General features: G+C 35.0%; 1 protein-coding gene across 1 annotated transcript; it reads right to left on the minus strand.

The window, feature by feature from the left end:
* Positions 1 to 29: 29 nt before the first annotated feature.
* Positions 30 to 17,685, minus strand: zdhhc13 (zDHHC palmitoyltransferase 13). The gene is made up of 17 exons (XM_084109347.1): positions 17,549 to 17,685; positions 16,648 to 16,859; positions 15,370 to 15,492; positions 13,130 to 13,207; positions 12,746 to 12,890; positions 12,561 to 12,625; positions 10,023 to 10,185; positions 9,391 to 9,516; positions 8,044 to 8,177; positions 6,455 to 6,555; positions 5,870 to 5,994; positions 5,510 to 5,572; positions 5,137 to 5,230; positions 4,955 to 5,038; positions 4,227 to 4,384; positions 2,290 to 2,387; positions 30 to 1,020 (listed from the first exon to the last, which is right to left on the minus strand). Exons 1-17 carry the CDS (start codon positions 17,570 to 17,572, stop codon positions 876 to 878), a joined length of 1,938 nt encoding a protein of 645 aa, XP_083965473.1. The 5' UTR covers positions 17,573 to 17,685; the 3' UTR covers positions 30 to 875.
* Positions 17,686 to 19,389: the final 1,704 nt, after the last annotated feature.

Raw genomic sequence — 19,389 nt, forward strand, 5'->3', positions numbered from 1 at the left:
GACCTGGAGAAACACTCTTGAGCCGCAAATTATGAAAGTGATTTATTCCAAAGCACAGAGCAGGATTCAGCACATTTCCCTTATAATGGCATATTGCGTGATAAAGTATAATGAATATTATTGATAACTGCAGCAAACAGCATGATGATGCCATCAGACATGAGCCTGTACTACACAGTGGTTATTAAAGGCTAAACAATAAGATCAAATGCCACAGAAAATATGACTGATTACTCAGAAAATGTACAAAGGGCAACGTGATTCTAATAACTAATGAAATATATTAAATTATGTGATTAATCTTGTATGTATAATGCTATAAATGTTGTGGTAGCTCAGGAGAGTGGTGGTGCATCTGATCGTAGCATTAAGTCATTTCAAATGCATTTTGACGCATCAAGGGATGTACGTTTCTCAAAATTACAAGAAATCAGATTTTCAGCCAATAATCAATATTAGCAACTGAAGTTGTAATTTGGCGCATTTTTTGTAATTATTTGTTTTGTAGAAATAAAATTGCTCTGATTTACAAATCTGTTCACAAAGAGGATAGTGGTCACTTCCTGTAAAAGGACTTGGAGTAAAACCCAAAACAATGTGATCTTACCGTACCTTACAAAATATTTCAGTTCAAAATATATCAGTATGCTTATAAACATTATGTATAACTTAAGCTGTAAGGCAAAATCTTTCCTTCATTACCACGAATGCACATCACATGTATATTTCCCTCAAATATAAAAGGTGAATGTTCTTGCAAATAGAACAAAAGATTATCCAAATTAGCATTCAGTCTATTCTTCCTTTTCATCTTTAAAAAGGCATTAAAAATCAAACCAATGGCTCTCCCTGAGTGGGTGACTGGCCTCTGGTGGTCAAACCGCATCGGGACCGCTGAACATGGGATGGTCTCTGCTGAGACCCATCGGATACTGCTGAGTCCAGTCCAGCACCATTGGTTTACAGAGACCGCAGCACCGCCACTGGAAGAAGTTCACCAGGTTCTTCACCACTCCAAGACTATGAGAGAAGAAACCACATTAAATATAAAACTCACACATTTATGAGTGTTATCACTGGAAGCTTGTTTCCGTCACAGAATAAAGCAATAAAAAAGGTAATTGTGAGTTTATATCTCACAATTCTGAGAAAAACAATACATAACCTCACAATTGCGAGTTATAAAGGGAGAATTGCAAGATATAAACTTGAAATGAAGTCAGAATTGCGAGATATAAACTGGCAATTGCAAGTAATAAAGTCAGAATTGTGAGATAAAAAGTTGCTATTACTTTTTTTAATTGTGATTTTATATCCCACAATTCTGACTTTTTTTTTTTGAGTTTCGCACAATTGTGAGGGAAAAGTCATAATTGCAGGAAAAAGTCATAATTACAAGTTTATATCTCGCAATTCACATTTTTTCCTCAGAATTGTGAAATACAAACTCACAGTTGTGAGTTATTAAGTCAGAATTGCAGGATATAAACTCGTAATTGCAAGAAAACAAGTATTTGCAAATCTTTATATCACAATTCTTACTTGATTACTCGCAATTTCGGTTTATATCTCACAATTCCGAGAAAAAAACAGAGTTGCGATTTGTAACATCATAACTATGAGAAATAAAGCCATAATTGCAAGATATAAACTCGTAATTACAAGAAAACAAGTATTTGCAAATTTTTATCTCACATTTCGGATTTTTATAACTTGCAATTTTGAGGGAAAAAGTCAGAATTGCGAGTTATAAATTCAAAATAAAGACAGAACTGTGAAATATAAACTCGCATTTGTGAGACAAAGTAAGAATTGCGAGATATAAACTTGTAATTGCAAGAAAACAAGTCAAGTAATTGCGACTTTTTCATAACCTCGAAATAGTCAGAATTGCGAGATATAAACTGGCAATAGCATGTTATAAAGTCCAAATTGTGAGGTATAAACTCGCAATCACAAGGAAAAGACTAAATTTGGAGATAAAAAGTCAACTAGCTTCGTTATTGCGTTATTTAAATTAAGTTGTTTTCTCGCAATTCCAAGTTTCTATTTAACAATTGTGAGGGAAAAGTCCAAATTGCAGGAAAAATCTCGCAATTCAAATTTTTCTTCTCAGAATTGTGAAAAACTCGCAATTGCGAGTTATAAAGTTCGAAATGCGAAATATAAACTTCCAATTCAGAGGGGGAAAAAAGTCCGAGTGGTGAGGAAAAAAAGTCACTAATACCTTATTCCAAGGCAGAAACAAGCTTCTGTTTATGAGCCATAAACTAGTTAAACTATGCTTACTTGAATGGGTTTTGTCTGAGAGAAGAGGCTTGAGGGAGTTTTCTCTGCCTGTGTGTCAGGTTAGCTCTCTCGACCGTCGTCAGTCCGAGGAACGCAACCTGTGAGGAAACAAAGCAAAGTATAAAGAGTGTGTCCATGCATCACAGGACAAAATTAACACTTTACACTATTGACCAATATTAACTCCCAACAGGAAGTCAGGTCATGAGAACAGGATCCTAATGCCTCTGCAGGGGGAACCTCTTTACACCATGCTAATCATGTGAGAACAACTTGAGAAATTCAGTCTTCTGCTGAAACACTACAGACATATGAGGAAATCATTAGTTACACCTTTTAAAAGACTTACACACCTTTATTTGTTCATTTTAATTCAATTATACTATTTAAAAAAAATACATATATATATTTTATTATTATTATTTTTTTTAATCAGTGTTATTTTAGTATCACTTATATACTATTATAATATTTATTAATATTTTTAATTTAATTTTAGTAATTTTGTTATGTGCATTTGTTTTTTTTTCTAGCTTTATTTTTATTTCAGTTTTAGTAATTTTGTACTTCAGCTTAAACTTATTTATTTCAGTTACTTTATTTAGTTGGTATTTAATTTTATTTCGGCTTTATTTCAATTATCGAAAATGATTTTTAATAGTTTCAGTTAACAATAACACCACAGGTATTAGTAATGGAAATATAAATTCATTAATAAGACAATGTTTTAAGCAATGCTAAGCAATGTTTACTCTACAAAAATGTAACAGCAGCTTTGAACAAAGAGCCACAAAATACCATAGCTATGTTACAATCTAAAATAGTGAATTTAACTTATGGGCAAAATTGCACAAATCAGTTTGTTTCCATCCCATGTGTTCAAGAGAACAAAATCGTCAACTGGAACAAAATATCTAATATCTAATAAAAATGGAAGTTGCAGCAATCGGGGAAGAAACTTTGGCTCTTTTTTCCAACATCATAAATGACTTGCGTCTCAGAGCGCGCAGACAAACACAATAAACGCTGTCATGTTATGTAGAGTTCGGATGCTGGTGCTTAGGAACGCATTAATGTCAGACACTTCTGAGAGGGAATTAAACCAAATCATTCTGATGACAGACTTTGGCTCAGGCATTTCAAAATGATCAAACCAACGCTTGAGATGCTGTGCGATGCGATTGGTCCACTGGTTAGTCCAGTTATCCAATCACATCCTCTTTTGAAGTAAAGTCACGTGAGATTTTTGGTACTCCTTGAGGGATTTATACGGTAAATGTGTTTCCATCATAGTTTATTCACGTCTTCCTATTGGATAAAAAAATGTATCCGCCTAAACATGCGATATCCCAAAATGCCCATAAAAATAGGTGGATGGAAACACAGCTAATAAATATTGGTCTGAGGTCAATATTAGACTGATATAATAAAAGTGCATAATTTAAATATCAAACTATTAATTTATTCTAGGTTGTAAAAGTATTAACAGTTTCTATTATATTTTATTCTATGAAGATGCCTGATTTCACATGACGTAAAATTTGAATATCGTGCAAAAATTTGTGTATTACAGTAATTCAAATTAAAAGGTGAAAACTAATATATTTAGTATATATAACTGCATACATATTCATGATTATACTTTTCAGAGGGCCGACATTTCTGTATTTAAAATCTTTTTTTTAATATTGATTTCATGTAATATTCTAATTTTCTGAGATTTTGAATTTGGGGTTTTCATAAGCTGTAAGCCGTAATAACTTTTGCACGATATTCAAATTTTTCGAGTTTCACCTGTACTAGCCAAAAATATATGCCATTGTATCAGCCATCAGCTATAGCACAAAAATAATGGCATAGCTGTTCTCTCTGGTCCTTATATCCTAACTAAGGTATCCTAACTTGTATCTTAAAAGCACATGATCTTCATCACTGACCTGGTAGAGCTGTAACAGCAGCAGGATGGAGGCCCAGCACGTGTGGAAGAAAGCGAAGCAGAAGATGTAAAGCACCCAGGGAGAGCATCCCATCAGAGCGGTCACCGCCCCCCACACACCCTCCTCCGTGTAGTGCAGCGGGCAGTGATTCGACCAGTCTACACACAGAGAAACACACATTATTATCATCCTCCTCTAGAGCATAAATGTGACGGTGGATATTGGTGAAATACAGATGAAAACTAAACTCTATGAATGGCTCATTACACTAACACTGGTCTGCAAATCACCCTGTATGGAAACTTATGATGAATGTAATGCAATGTAGAAGAATTTGAAGATACATGAAATGTGTTTTTACAGTATATTTTTATTTTATTTTATTTTAAAGCAGTAAAGAATGTTAAAACTGCATAAACTTTAAAACTTGTTTTAATAAATAACGCAATTACTAAGATCAGTACGATTTTTTAAAAAGAAATTAATACTTTTATTCAACAAGGACACGTTCAATTGATCTAAAGTGACTGCAACTATATTTATATTTTCATGAAAACTTTCTATTTCAAATAAAAGCTGTTCTTTTGAACTTTCTATCATTAAAGAATCCTGAAAAACAAAATGTATCACTGTTTCCACAAAAATATTAAGCAGCACAACGGTTTTCAATACTGATAACAATAATAAGAAGTAGTTCACTGTACATTTGAGTTGAAGTGGTGACTTACACTTAATACTGCCGTAGAACGTCCAAATGCAGAGGAAGTTCAGAGCCACCAGGAAAAGCACAAAGAACGGGTGATTTCTGGCGCCTGTGGAACACGTTAGCATGAATAATACATAATGAGAGAGAAAAAAATGAAAGAGAAAGACATACGTGTCATTAAACATCTTAGTTTGTGCTTGTTACCTATGCAGCCATTGATCCAGATGGAGTGGTGGTCCTGTTTAGCAACACAGGCATTGCAGTAAAAGCAGTGATTGGCTCTCATTGGCTTCCTCATCTGTAAAAACAAGGTTTTTAAATAACCTGGCATCAGACTTTGTAGAATGTTAACAATATGTGTTAGTGTCAGGAGAATATTACACAATATTACAGTAAAAATGTGTACGTTTTTAAACCATGACCCGACGGTTAGTGCACATGCCATGACTCATTCAGTCTTAACACTTTTAGTAGGTGACACAAGTGTGAATTGAACTGGTTTCATTTCCCAATCTGGTTTTCTTCTCATCATTTCCTGTCCTTTATATATTATAAATTAATAGACATAATAACTTACCATACACGAAGTACAAAATATCCTGGGATCCAGACAGCCCGCTTCTGCCAGAACCACAATATTCTACAGAGAGACAAGACGCATGAGACTAGAAAGAGCTTCACAGAGCCTAAATGAATCATTAGGCCAACATGTATATTATTCTTGTTATGAAATCAAACGATTTATTGCACAAACCCATCATATCCAACGCCCCTATATATAAAACACTTGAATATACTGTACGTCTGTGTAATAAGAACTACCTAAAATGACAGAAACCATATAAATAATTTGATGTGTTTTTTGTTTTGTTTTATTTTTTGGCTCACGTCCCATCAGAGTGTGGCAACACACCAGCCAATCGCAGCCAGTCCTTACCTTCTTCTTCTCCTCCTCGGTTGCCTTGACGATCCCAGGGTCTGTCCTGCAGGAGCGGAGGTAGTAGTACAGCAATGCTGTGATGTTGACTGTGAAGAGTATCTGGACTGTAGCGCTGGGGTCATGTGAATGCACGTTAAGGCCTTTACGGGATATCACTTGCATTTCCCTCAAACAATGAATTTGTCATTCTCACATTTAGATTTATTCGTAAAGCATTTAGTCCTATCAATGAGAGAATAGCAGAAATCCAATTCTTCTGTGAAATTCAAAACAAAATTTATATGAAAGTCTAAATATAATTTTATTTCTTTGAATGTTAATATAATGTGTTTGTTTATTTTAATCTATCTTTTGATTATTTATTAATCTTAATTAGTCATTTTTTCATTATTATTTGTATTATTATTATTATTATTATTATTAATTTATTTATTTATATTATATATATTTTTACCCCCCATTTCTATATAACATTTCTATGGACCTCCTAACACTTCCTTGCGGCCCCCAGTTTGAAAACAGAAAATCACATTTACAAGTGTTTGTGTGTGTGTGTGTTGTACGTGTATTATACAAGGATATCAGGTAGAAACCACAAGCCCCATGTGACCACCATCCAGAAGACAGAAGCCATGAGACTGGCCGAGGGAATCAAAGACCGTACCGCCACAGTCGCCAGCTGCCTACAGACACAAACAGGACAGCATTGTTAGGACACTTTCAAGAGTGGAAACAACAGCTCAACTTCTTTTTTCCTGAACTTTCCTGATCTTTTTGTTCTGAACTCTAATGGTCTCTGTAACATTTAAAAGGATAGTACACCCAAAACTGAAAATTCTGTCATAATTTTCTCACCCTCAAGTTGTTCCAAACCTGTATGAATTTCTTTCTTCTGCTGAATACAAAAGAAGATATTTTGAAGAATGTCGGTAACCAAACATTTGACAGCAGCCATTGACTTCCATAGTATTTTTTTTTTTCATACTATGGAAGTCAATAGCATTGACTGTTTGGTTACCGACATTCTTCAAAATATCTTCCTTTGTGTTTAGCAGGGAAAAAAAACTCATACGTGTTTGGAACAACTTGAGGGTGAGTAAATGATGACAGAATTTAAATGTTTGGGTGAACCATCCTTGCAAGTAGCACTCTCAGGCTAAACAGAGCGGCTCTACTGAGCTTACAGCGCCCTCGTGAGGAACTAAGTATTATTGCACACTCGTACTTGACCAGATTTGCTTAAATGGGGGGGGGGGGCTCCTTTCTCTCTTTACAGACATACATCAGAGTAAAACGGCTTCTCAAACGAGAAAGCATGTAGGGCGGGACTTGATTTTGTCCATCATGAATTGATTGGATGGTTGTGGTTTGCTATTGGTCGATGTCATGTGAGTGACAGGTTGTCCCGCCCTCACGCCAGTAAACACATCATCAGAGAAGAGATGTTGTTGATCTTTAATGACCTTTATCTGGATCATTTATAAAAATGCTGCACTATTTCATAAAAAAACAACAAAGGATTGTCCATTTTGCTTTAATGGTTACTTTAACCATCTGTTTCAATCTGTTCTTTCATCTGAATCCTTAAAAATTATTTGCTTAATTATCTGATGTATGTGCAATGGCATCGCAAATTATTTAAACAGATTCAATAAGACAAATAACTAAAAATTGCATTTATTATTAATACTGAAATTTGCATAATAATATTTAATAATCAATACAATTTAAATACATTTTAATCAAATCAAAATGCAATACTAAACCAGTTGTTATGGTATTCTGGGTGGCTGCTTATTAAATTATTCTTTAATTTGTCTGTTGTTGTTTTGTTTTCACCTGCTTTGCCATCATTGAGACAGACAAATTGAGGCAATAATTACAAAATTAACCAACAAAGACCATTCACATCTTTTCTTTTCTGCCAAAAACATGCAATTGATTTTAAACTATCAATTGATTTTAAACTATCAATATGGTGTGCATAGTTTTAGTGAACAAAATGTTAGTATGTTATATGAGCAATTTGTGTTTAGTCACTTAAGACATACAATCAGTCACATCATATCCAACGCAAATGCGTCTGTTGTGAAAATGGTAAATATTGTAGCAACAGGGCATTCTAAACCTATATGAAAAATGAATGAATAAAGGCAGTGTGTTTGTTGCACCTTGACGTGAGGTTGATCACAGCCATGATGCAGGCCAGCAGAACACCCTTCAGTAACCAGGACTCGCTCTTCATGTCTAATATGGCACCGATGGCTCCGACCACAACAACACTGAACACAGACTGTAGACACACCTGAAACAGACAAGCACACACACACACACTCTGAATAATGAACCCTTTTCAACAGCAATGAAAAATCAGGGTTACAGCAGAGGAATGTGGGTCAGAGAATAAGTGGAATGTTATTTTCTTGTTTAATAAAAACCTAAAAATGGAGAATTCTCCAGGGCCAAACACACATTATGAGAGAAATTGGCTGCTTTTGTTTCTGAAAGCTTAATTCAAGGTTAAATACAGCCCTGGGATTTCAAATAATCGCCTGCCTCACGTCTTCCTTAATAAGGTTAGTGAAAGTGGTGTGTGTGGGAGTGTGTGTGTGTGTGTTTGCCTGAAACGGTTGTAAAAAAATACAACCATTAAAACTGGGATCCACATGCAACGAAACACTTTTTTTTTTTTTTACTATTAAACTTTATGCTTTACATTCTCTTAAGAAAATGTTATTTACTATTATGAATGTGAATTATTATTATGATTATTTATATTTACACATTTATTCATATTTTTAACATTCATTAGCTTTTTGAAACAATATCTAAAACATTACACTTTTAAATTAATAAAAACATATTCATGTTTTTGTTAATAAAAATAATAATAATAATAATAATAATAATAATGTGTAGACATTTTATAGATAACATTTTTACAAAACAATTCAGTAATAATAATAATAATAAGTTATTTTTAATTAGAGGTCATATCCACAATAACATAGCATCCACATCATATTCAATAATAATAATAATAATAATAATAATAATAATAACAACAATGTTTATAAATTAAATATTCTAATCTATTAAATTTACTGTAATTATTACATATTACTAATTTTACTATGAATTAAAAAAATAAAATAATAATTAATATTATTAAATTAATATAATATAATTAAAATCATATCCATATATTATAACATTCACATCATATCCATTAATAATGAGTATATTACAATTTTACCATTTATTTTTATTAATTTTTTTATTTATTTTATCTAATAAATTCTGAGTTCTATCTATAGCACAAATGCTTAATACTACGTTAAAATTAGAGGTTTGTTCAAATCCAAAATACCTACATTTTTAGAGCATCAAATCTACATCACGAAGTGAAGCCAGATTTCTAAATATTTTAAACATAAAGGGGTTTAAACTTGGCACGTGTGTGTGTGTGTGTGTGTGTGTGTGTGTGTGTGTGTGTGTGTGTGAGAGCATGAGGTTACCTTGTATCTATTGAGCAGTTTAAAACATGCGGAGTTGGCTTTGATTCGTTCCGTCTTCGTCGCACTGAGCGTGTGAATGAGCAGAGGGCTGTGCACCTGGTGCGCCAGGTCAATGGGAGTGTGACCCTGAAAATAACACAACCACATCAGCAACACAAGCTAATGCTCAACTTACAAACTGAACACCCAGGTGAGTGAAGAGCACTGCTTCAGAACCAGTTTACAGCTATTGTTCTGCTGGTTTAAACAGCATCATAGCAGCTTTGGATTTAGTGATGGACATGTAATAACTAACAATAACACAATTAAGATGTATGTGGAACGAATGCAAGTACTTTCACATGGGAATAACTGTTAAACAGAGCGTTACTGACAGACTGGGAAGAAAGGTGCTGCAATGTAAAATATGTGGACAATTATAAAAGGCCATAATAGGTCCTCTTCAAGGCCAGCCTGTAACTGCTGTCATCGTATTCGCACAATTAACGTGACATACTTAAAACATAAAATCAAAGTTGACCCGATTATTATTTATTAATTTCTTAATAAATAATAAATCAACCAAAAAATTTATAACGTCATTCTCCCTCCATGAAATGTAAGCAAGCTGAAGGGTGTGTGTGGACACTTACATTGGTATTCTCCAGGTCCACGCTGGCTCCAGCCTCCAGCAGGATGTGCGCCGCATCCACATTGCCGGCCAGTACAGCACAGTGTAGAGGAGAGTTTCTGTTCACTTTATCCACCGCATTCACTGAAGCGTTGCACTTTATCAGGAAGTTTGTGGGTTCAGGTCTGTGTTTCAGCAAACCACAGCAACAAGTTGTGAGACGAGAGAAACACCAGCACAGGAAAGAGTTTAACTACAGCCTACATCAAGACACACATTGTCAGCCAGGCCACATCTGAGTGAAGGTTCTCAAATGAACACTAGCTAAGTGCCAAATGTCAGAAAAAGATAAAAAGATGACTATAAAACCTGAAAATACAAAGAAAATTTTAATTTTGTGAAATATTATGACAAATAATACTGACAAAAAATCCAAAAATGAGCTACACGCATCAAAAGAATGAGAAGAAATAAGGGCGATGATGTCATTAAAAAAATGACAAGTTATAGTGCTGCAGAGATATCAACCTGAATTAGCATTAGCATTACTAGCCACGGCCCGACAGGTGTCGTAATACCAGTTTCGGCCATGGGAGGCGGTATGCGGGCAACATAACCACCAGCCAAACATGCAATACACGAATAACTCGCACGGCTTGTGGGCGTACTTGAACCTGATGTCAATCGTGTGGAAAGTACAGCCCACTACTACATTCAAATAAAATCTGATAAAAAAGGAACAGAACCAGATAACTAATGGACATGAAAGAAATGAGGTTCGACTCCGAACTTGCAACATTTCTTTTGGATTGGTAAGTAAGATGCTGTTAGTATTTCGTTTGTTTTATATGTTTGTGTAGTTTTTTCGGGAAGTTATAACAGAAATGTATCGAAGGCTGTTCGATAAACGTATATATAACGTACATAAATATAGTATTGCAATATAGTACACATATATAGCACAATCTCTATAGCTCTTTTTTTCTTGCCAACTACGTGACCTATATTATGTTTATTAAATGGCTTTCCTGAGGTAAATCTGACATAATTGTTCTCCAGCTATGTTATTGACCTCTTCACGCTGATAAAAAACACTGATTGGTCGATATTATGTATGAGGAATACATTTTGTTAAGTCGTAGCCTAGCCTACTGTATCTTTCAACAGTGTTCGTGTTTTTTAACTATTAGTAGAGATGATCGGTTCACGTGCGCTATGGATCTGTCGTGTAACATTTACAAGCGCCAAAACGTAATAAAATTGACAGAATCTGAGAGCTGAGATTTTTTTTATATCATAACTAACCTGCTCTGTCTAGTCTGTCGGTCTCCGTGTCCTCTTTGCTTCGCGATTTTTCTGTGCGTGAGAAAATTAATGTGTGGCGTGAGAGCCTGTGAAAAGTGTCTCACGGTGAATGCGTGAGAGTTGGCAGCTCTGGTTATGTTGGCGCTAGCTTGGTCAACATCAGCGAATGCTGTCTGTCAAATTAATTATTCAAACTAACAATAAAAATGTAATATGAACAAAACGAATATGAACATATTCACTGGTAAAGGTGAAGGGGAGTAGCTTGAAGATGTCATATTTTACCTTTTATAGCCTACTACAGTTGAATCAGCTTGAATGCATTAATATTATGAACAGCAGCTACGCTAATTATTTCCCATCTGCTTTTCTGTTGTTATCTCGGGACGCTAGTCCCAAGGTAAATACAGATCGTCAGCTCCAGTTTGTATCCTGAAACTACAGATGCCCCAACACCCGTGCAGAGACGACTCGAAGCCTGTGAAGAGACGACTCGACGCTGGCGATATGTTTATGCCCTAAATTAATACATGATTAACTAACTGTATTTTTCTATGTACATTTCTGAAATGCACTTTCTGTAAAGCTGCTTTGAAACAATATGTATTGTGAAAAGCGCTATACAAATAAATTTGAATTGAATTGAATTGAATATTTCAAAATCACTGTGAAGGTAGGGGCGGAGCATAGAGACTATGCCGTTTCTCGGTTGTTACTCTAGAGTAGACCAACTCACTTTCTGGAGGTATACTGCCCCCATCTGGTATGGAATGTGGAGTATGAATAGATTTTTTGGCGGACATTACACAAGGCACCTTTAAACCGTTTTCTATTTTAATATTTTAAAATGTAATTTATTCCTGTGATCAAAGCTGAATTTTCAGCATCATTACTCCAGTCTTCAGTGTCACATGATCCTTCAGAAATCATTCTTCTAATATGCTGATTTAGTGCTCAAGAAACATTTCTGATTATTATCAATGTTGAAACCATTTCGGAAACCGTGACACACCTTTTAGCAAAGATTCTTAACAAATATAACAAATATACACTAAAATAAAAATTTTCGATTAAAGATTTTTTAAGCAAATTGTGATATTTGATAACATGATACATGATAATGTTTGCCAAATGAAATAACTGACTTTTAGAATTGACTATGTTACTGTACTAAAGCCAAAGGAAATATTATAATATAATACAGGAAAACATTGACTTTGTATTAATTGTGTCTTTTTTCAACTGGTCGTCTTACCCAATGATTTTTTGTGCCCCCAACATCAGTGGGGTTTGTCCATTTATGTCCGGTGTATCCACTTCCTGCAACAACACGGGAACAAGAAGTGTATTCAACGGCATTACTCAGTATTCAAACCTTTTATCGTTATTTAAAATGTCACTGTGTGTGTGTGTGTGTGTGTGTGTGTGTGTGTGTCACACCTGTCCTTTGGCCATGAGGTAGGCAGCGATGGGCATATGCTGGAAGAGCACAGCCAGATGGAGACTGCGATACCCTTCACCATCTGCTAATGATGGATCAGCTCCATAACGCATCAGCTGAATGACCATAGACAAATGACCCTGCCTGTTCAGAGGTGACAAAGAACACCATCGGGAGATATAAAACACTGTCAAGTGCAAGCAAATGCGGCAAGAATCAACATTTTTCAAAGCCATTTTTGCAATGACATTTAACCAACTGGAATTTTAGTGACTTGTATGATGTATGAATGTGGATGTCAGCTCTTCTATCATTACATTAAATAGGACATTATGGTGTGTCATTGCAAAATGATCTCTATTTCAGCTGGGAATGTATCTCACCGTATGGCCCAGTGGAGTGGTGTAGAATTCAGGTCACCGCCTAACTGGTCTATGACAGCACCTTTAGATATGTAGTATCTATGAAATACAGCAGAACATATGCATACAAATAAGAACAGGTTTAAGAAACTCCAGTGAATTGATTTGAAGTGTTATAACATTTAAAAGTTGGGATGCACTGATATTAACGTTTTGGCTGGAACGATAACCGATAATTCTACATTTGAAAGCCAATAACAGATATATTGGCTGATAAATCTAAATACAATCAAAATTTTTGAGAGCCTGATTACAAAAACCAAAAGACTCACCATTAAAAGCCCCAAGCACACAATTATAACAGGGTTCCCACTCTAAACCAAATGTCAAATTCCCTGACTTTTCCCTGACTTTCACTGACTAAAAAGATGAATTTCCATGACCTATAATGAACAGCAAAACAGGCTGCTGTTTTGCGGAGCACCAAGCTGTTTTGTTTTGTAGAAAGCCTTTCTTTAAAGTGAATTTTGTTTTGTAAAAATTGTATCTTAATTTTAATACATTTTTCATCAACCAATTGCCTGTATTTAATAAATGAGAAGCAAATATATAGCAGACAATATAATCATGGAGGCGCCGGCGCGGTCACTTGCATTGCACGTGAACTGGAGCGCATCTCATCATAAATTAACCGAAACTCGGTGTATGCCTCACATACATGAGAAATACATCTGAAGATAGCTTGGAATGTCTTTAAACGAAACAATTCAAAACGAAAAGAAATAGGCTACTCTCTGATTATGTAATCCATGATGTGGGACCTGATATTCATTTATGTGATATTCATGCTTTTTTTCTTACAGTAAAGCACAGTCCACAAACAACCTCCCTATAATAAGACAAATCTCTGGAGGCATGCTCCAAGCACACTATCATCTCATCCCTTTTCCCACATTTGTAGTAATGACACTATAACCAAACCGGAAATTGTAACGCGTGGGCACGTGAAACTTTCTCGTGCGCAACACAATAGTCGCGTGCGCACGTGAAAGTCCGTATTATTATTTTTTTGCAAAGGTCCCCTCAGGGGCTCCGTAGAAAGATGTGTGAAACAGCGCGATAAAAAAAATCGATATAGAAAAATTACATTTTGATAAATGGAAACTAAAATTTAAAGCAACAAACTAAATTCCCTGATATTCCATGACTTGGACAAAAAATATATACAATTCCCTGACTTTCAATGTCTGGAATAGACCTTTTAAAATTCCATGACATTCCAGAAATTCCATGACCCGTGGGAACCCTGTTATAATGTTGCACTTCACTGATTTCTTTCTTTTTGAAGTGATTTCAATCATATTTCAAGCAATACAAAACTATCTGAAGTGTCTCAGCTGAAGGAAATAATCCATCATTTATCGGCTTCAAGACATCGGACAAATTTACTCATCGGGCCGATAACGGTAACATTAAAAATGAACGTATTTTGGCCGATATCTATATGATAGCCGATATATTGTACATCCCTATTTTAAAGTGATCTATAACCTTGAACTAGAGCTGCACGATTAATTGTTAAAGGATCACAATCTCAATTAAAACAGCCACGCAATCTTTTTCCTAAATGACAATGATTCATCTATGTCTATTAAACCTTTGAGAAGAACGATCACACTGCAACCTTCAAATCCGCATTAGTGCTGTCGCTGACTCAGAGAGAGCGGTTCTCATGTATAGGTGTCAAACAGCCTTTTTAACCACAAACATTCAAATTATCACAGAAATACTTGGATAAATGTTTATAGTTCAGAAGATATTAACACTAATGTCTACACAATCTATCAAAACAGAGTAAAATACTTTGAAAGTAACTTGCGCTGTTTATCTAAACTGTAGGTGGCGACAAGTGAATTCTATTTGCAATTGAATCATTCATTCAAGAGATTCGTAAAAAAAAAAAACGCAGATTAATTTAGTAATGAAACAAGTAACCGATTCAAGTAATAATTCACTCAAACCGATAAAAAAAAAAAATCAAATTAATTAAATATCTTTAAAATGGACTGCAGCAATTCAATTAGTGAGAACCTATAGTAAATCACGTTATTTTGTTTAGTTGTCTATTCAAAATCGTGGGATAATAACGATCTCTAGTTCAAACTGTGATCAATTTATCCAGAATCATGCAGTTCTACCTTGAACCTTAAACTAAATCAACTTATAACTCCATGAAAAAGGCATGAAACAACAAATCTTACTTGACAATATCTGCCCGATTGTTGATGGCAGCCCAATGGAGCAGCGTAACATTCTCTTTGTCAGGCTGCCTGACGTCATAACCAGCCTCTATAAGTTCTTTACACCTCTCAAGAGCACCAAACCTGCAATTTAAAACAAACAATGGAAAAACTTTGTTTATTTTTGCATCATACACACATACACATCAGGTTCTCTGCTTGAACAAGTGATAAAACAGATATGCACCCTCTAATGGAAATGAAGTATTTGAGCAGTGTGAAGCATGCAGGCGAGACAACAAATATGGACGCCGCTTGAGTTAGAAAACCAGATAGAAACCCAGATATTACAAAACCACATAAAACATGTCCTGAACTAGTGTTGTCACAATACTGGAATTTCTAACTTCGATACGATACCTTGAAAAGTATCGATATTCGATGCCATTTTCAATACCACAGGGAAAAAACACTGCATATACTGTCATACAGATTGAAAGTCATACATCTATTGAAAGTCTAGGCAATCAAAAATTTCCTCTGAAGAGATCACTTTATATGATAAAGCTTTTAAGCTTTTTTCATATATAAACATTGATCAATTACCATTACAATTATCTCACAAATATTTGCTAACTCAATGTATTTGTTTTTACAATGGGGTAATGATGTTGCAATAGCTTACAGCACAAGGAAGCTTGGTTTCAAATGGTAAATTGAATTTTAAAAAGACAAGTAAACAGTAATAAATAATACTCACCAAATAGGCATTGTGACATTATCGACCATGTATTTGACCATTAATAAGCCACGAAAAAGAGCTAATTTTGGCACTTGTATGTCAGAGGCGGCTTTATTATGTGTGTGCGCTGCGGATGTGAGTGCGAAATCTGCAGGAATGAGTAGAATTATGCGCAATCCCGTGCCAAAATTCAGACCCAGTCACATCATCACTATTTAACCGGAGTGAATGAGAGGAGGCGGATGTGTGTCAACTCACTGTCGGAGAGGAGAGCAAGAGAGCGCAGCTGGTATCGGTGTATCGATTCGATACTGCAGAAAGGAGTATTGGAATCGTCTCAGATATTTCAGTATCGATTTTGACAAGACTATCCTGACTTGAACATAATTTTTCATGCTTTAATTCACAGAATTGCACAAATACTTTGAGTCCACAGATGTGCCCAAAATTCTCCAGGGTATCTCCAGTATCTAACATCACCAGCTGTTAAGTATTCCCAGTGATGCGAAAGTGTAATCCCATTAATGTTTATTGCATTTCAAGGGAATAAGTCTTACTGTGTTGCTTTGACGATATCCCAGGAACTGCTGTCCTCAGGGTGCGAGAACTTCCTCGGCTGCTGCGTGGAATCAAGAGGTCCCGGGCCCTGGAAGCTGCCGGGCATGAAACCACCAAAGCCAGGACCTCCATGAGCTCCATGACCGTGGCTGTGGGAGTGGCCACCGCCGTGTCCATGGCAACTGTCACCCATGTGACCATGGGAGTGGCACTGTAAAACAAAACATTACAGGCTATTTCTGACTGATTTTAAAAATTAACACAAAATGCAAATGGTTTGTGATAATTAACCAATTGAATAATTGACAGAAAGGGCAAACTTATTTTTATTATTGATACCAATAGTAGTAGTTGTTATTGTAACAAGTGCATGACAAGGCTGGTCATGTGATAACAACATGGCAGCGCCCATGAGGGAGAGACCCTCTCAATGTAAAATGAAACAGATATTTTTCTAGTCTTTATGTCAAGTATGTATCATTTTAATACTATTTAATTATTTTCTTTATATGTAAAACTTTTTAAATTAGCAAACAATATTAAGTGCACATTTAAATAACAGACAGCAATTTTGTTCAATTCAGTATTTTGTTATTGTTAGTAAAACAACTGACTTGGAATCTGACGATCTAACCTTCCAATGAGCTAAGAAAAACCTGCAAAACCAATGTTCAATATGTAGCCCATATTTATGGTCAATAATAGATTATTAAAGGCAATGATCATGGCACGGTTTGTTTTACAGGTCAAATCTAATCATGTATGATTCAATGCGCCTTGAATCGATCAGCAAAAACACACAGGTGATCAGTTAGCAGAAGATGCTAAGTTAGCTTAACCGTTCTTATAAATCCATCTAACGACGTAACAAAAAAATAATAGAAACATTTTCTCTCTTACTCCGTCTCCTTCTGACCAATCCATCACTTCTGAGCGAGGTTATACGTGCTTTAACATGAAAAATTTACTCTGTCAGATACTGAAACCGGGCGTGCGTTCAACGCATCTTCCACTTCCTCGAGACGAGTGACAAATCCTGCGCTCTGATTGGCCACTTTGCCTCAGTGACGTTCCTCTGGTTTAGGGTTTACCTTATTTGCATTTCCTGTCATTTAAGAGCGCATTCCGACAGGAGCCATTATATCAAGATTTACACACGAAGTGTGTAATATACCTGTTAAACATGCTGTTCCAGTTGAGTTTGTGAAACGTTGTGAAAGCCAAAACATATGAATGACATTTTTCTTTACATTCTTTTCAGGCACTGTGTATATTTTTTTCAAATTAAAATAACAAATTTGACTATTCCAGCTGTCTGCATAGCTAACAAAGATACTATTTTAGTACATTATCCCATGCAAATACTAAATTTGGATATTGCCATGGCATTACGATGTTTAGACAATTATTATTATTATTATTGGACGCACATTGAGGTTTTTTGAAGTAGCCTACAATTGAGTAGTCTCAAACCCTAAACCCTAACACTACCCCAAGAAAACTTGTATTTTTATAATGTGTTATAAAGTAGGCTATATAAAGTTTTATAATATTTTTATAAAGTAGCCTAAATTTTTACTTTATTTTTGAATCTTTTTTTGTCCCCAAAACCTACATACAGAAACACTCGTTTATATTTGCCTTCATTTTACATAATGCATCACTCTTGAATTTGCATTGTCATTTAAAAAAAAAAAAAAAAAAAGATTTTGCCATTGTTGTTGTTATTTAAGGAATATTCAGGAATAGTGTGATTACTATGTACACATAAAAATCAATTTGTGTGGGATTATCACTGTCATCATATTTATCCTACAAAAACTAAATTAAAATTAAAAATAAAATAGGATTACCTCATGCTGACTAAAACTGCGGCAGGTTTAGCAGTGATATTGTCAGGTCAAAAGCAGCAGTGTGGCTCCTTTTTTTTTTTTTTTTTTATGAGACAACGAAGGTCTCGAGAAACAATACTGTACACTGTTCATTCATTAAATAACTTTGAACTTTTTTTATGAGATCATTTAAAACACAGAGGGAGTTTGAAGAATTTAACAATTCTTCATCAAGGACATATTGGAATATAAACATAAGTAAAATTATATAGGCCTAAACATTTAATTCCAAGATCATGGACCTATAGTGATCACAAGATGGCAGCATATCCTATAAGTTACTAACGGAAGCTCCTCAGCTAGGAAAAAACCTCTCAGCATTTTGATGCCAGTACAGCATTATTGATTATGTTGCCACAGATCAATCAAAGCCTGAAGAGATCCATCACTTCACACTTTACACAAACTACATTGAACTGGAACTAAACTAGGAACAGAGATTTCTGTCTATTTATCTGTATGTCTATCTATCCATCCATATCTATCTATCTATCTATCTATCTATCTATCTATCTATCTATCTATCTATCTATCTATCTATCTATCTATCTATCTATCTATCTATCTATCTATCTATCTCAGTGCGTTCTTATGTAAATGTGAAATGTATTGATATTTAAATTGAAGAATCTAATTTGAAGACTAACATAACTGTTGAATTGTAGGCATCTTCAAAAACCTGTTTATGAGGTTGATTTCAGAGTTGGAGTAAGTATAGTAGTCAGTCTTCATATATCCAGCTCATTAATACCTATGGGAGACCAACAGTTTATTAGCATAATTAATTTAATCAGCAGGGGCTCCATGTAATCTCTCTCCTTTTTTTATTCCAGGGCTGAGAGAACATAA

The sequence above is a fragment of the Abramis brama genome (assembly GCF_963993115.1).
Source record: "Abramis brama genome assembly, chromosome: 3".
In the NCBI taxonomy this organism is placed as follows: Eukaryota; Metazoa; Chordata; class Actinopteri; order Cypriniformes; family Leuciscidae; genus Abramis; species Abramis brama.

Excerpts from the sequence above, each read along its gene's own strand:
- zdhhc13 (XM_084109347.1), bottom strand. The coding sequence starts at position 17,572 with ATGGATTGGTCAGAAGGAGACGGA. Across the intron at positions 16,860-17,548 it reads ATTGGTCAGAAGGAGACGGA|TGCCACTCCCATGGTCACAT; the intron begins GTAAGAGAGAAA and ends TTTGTTTTACAG. Across the intron at positions 6,556-8,043 it reads GTGATCAACCTCACGTCAAG|GCAGCTGGCGACTGTGGCGG; the intron begins GTGCAACAAACA and ends TTGTGTCTGTAG.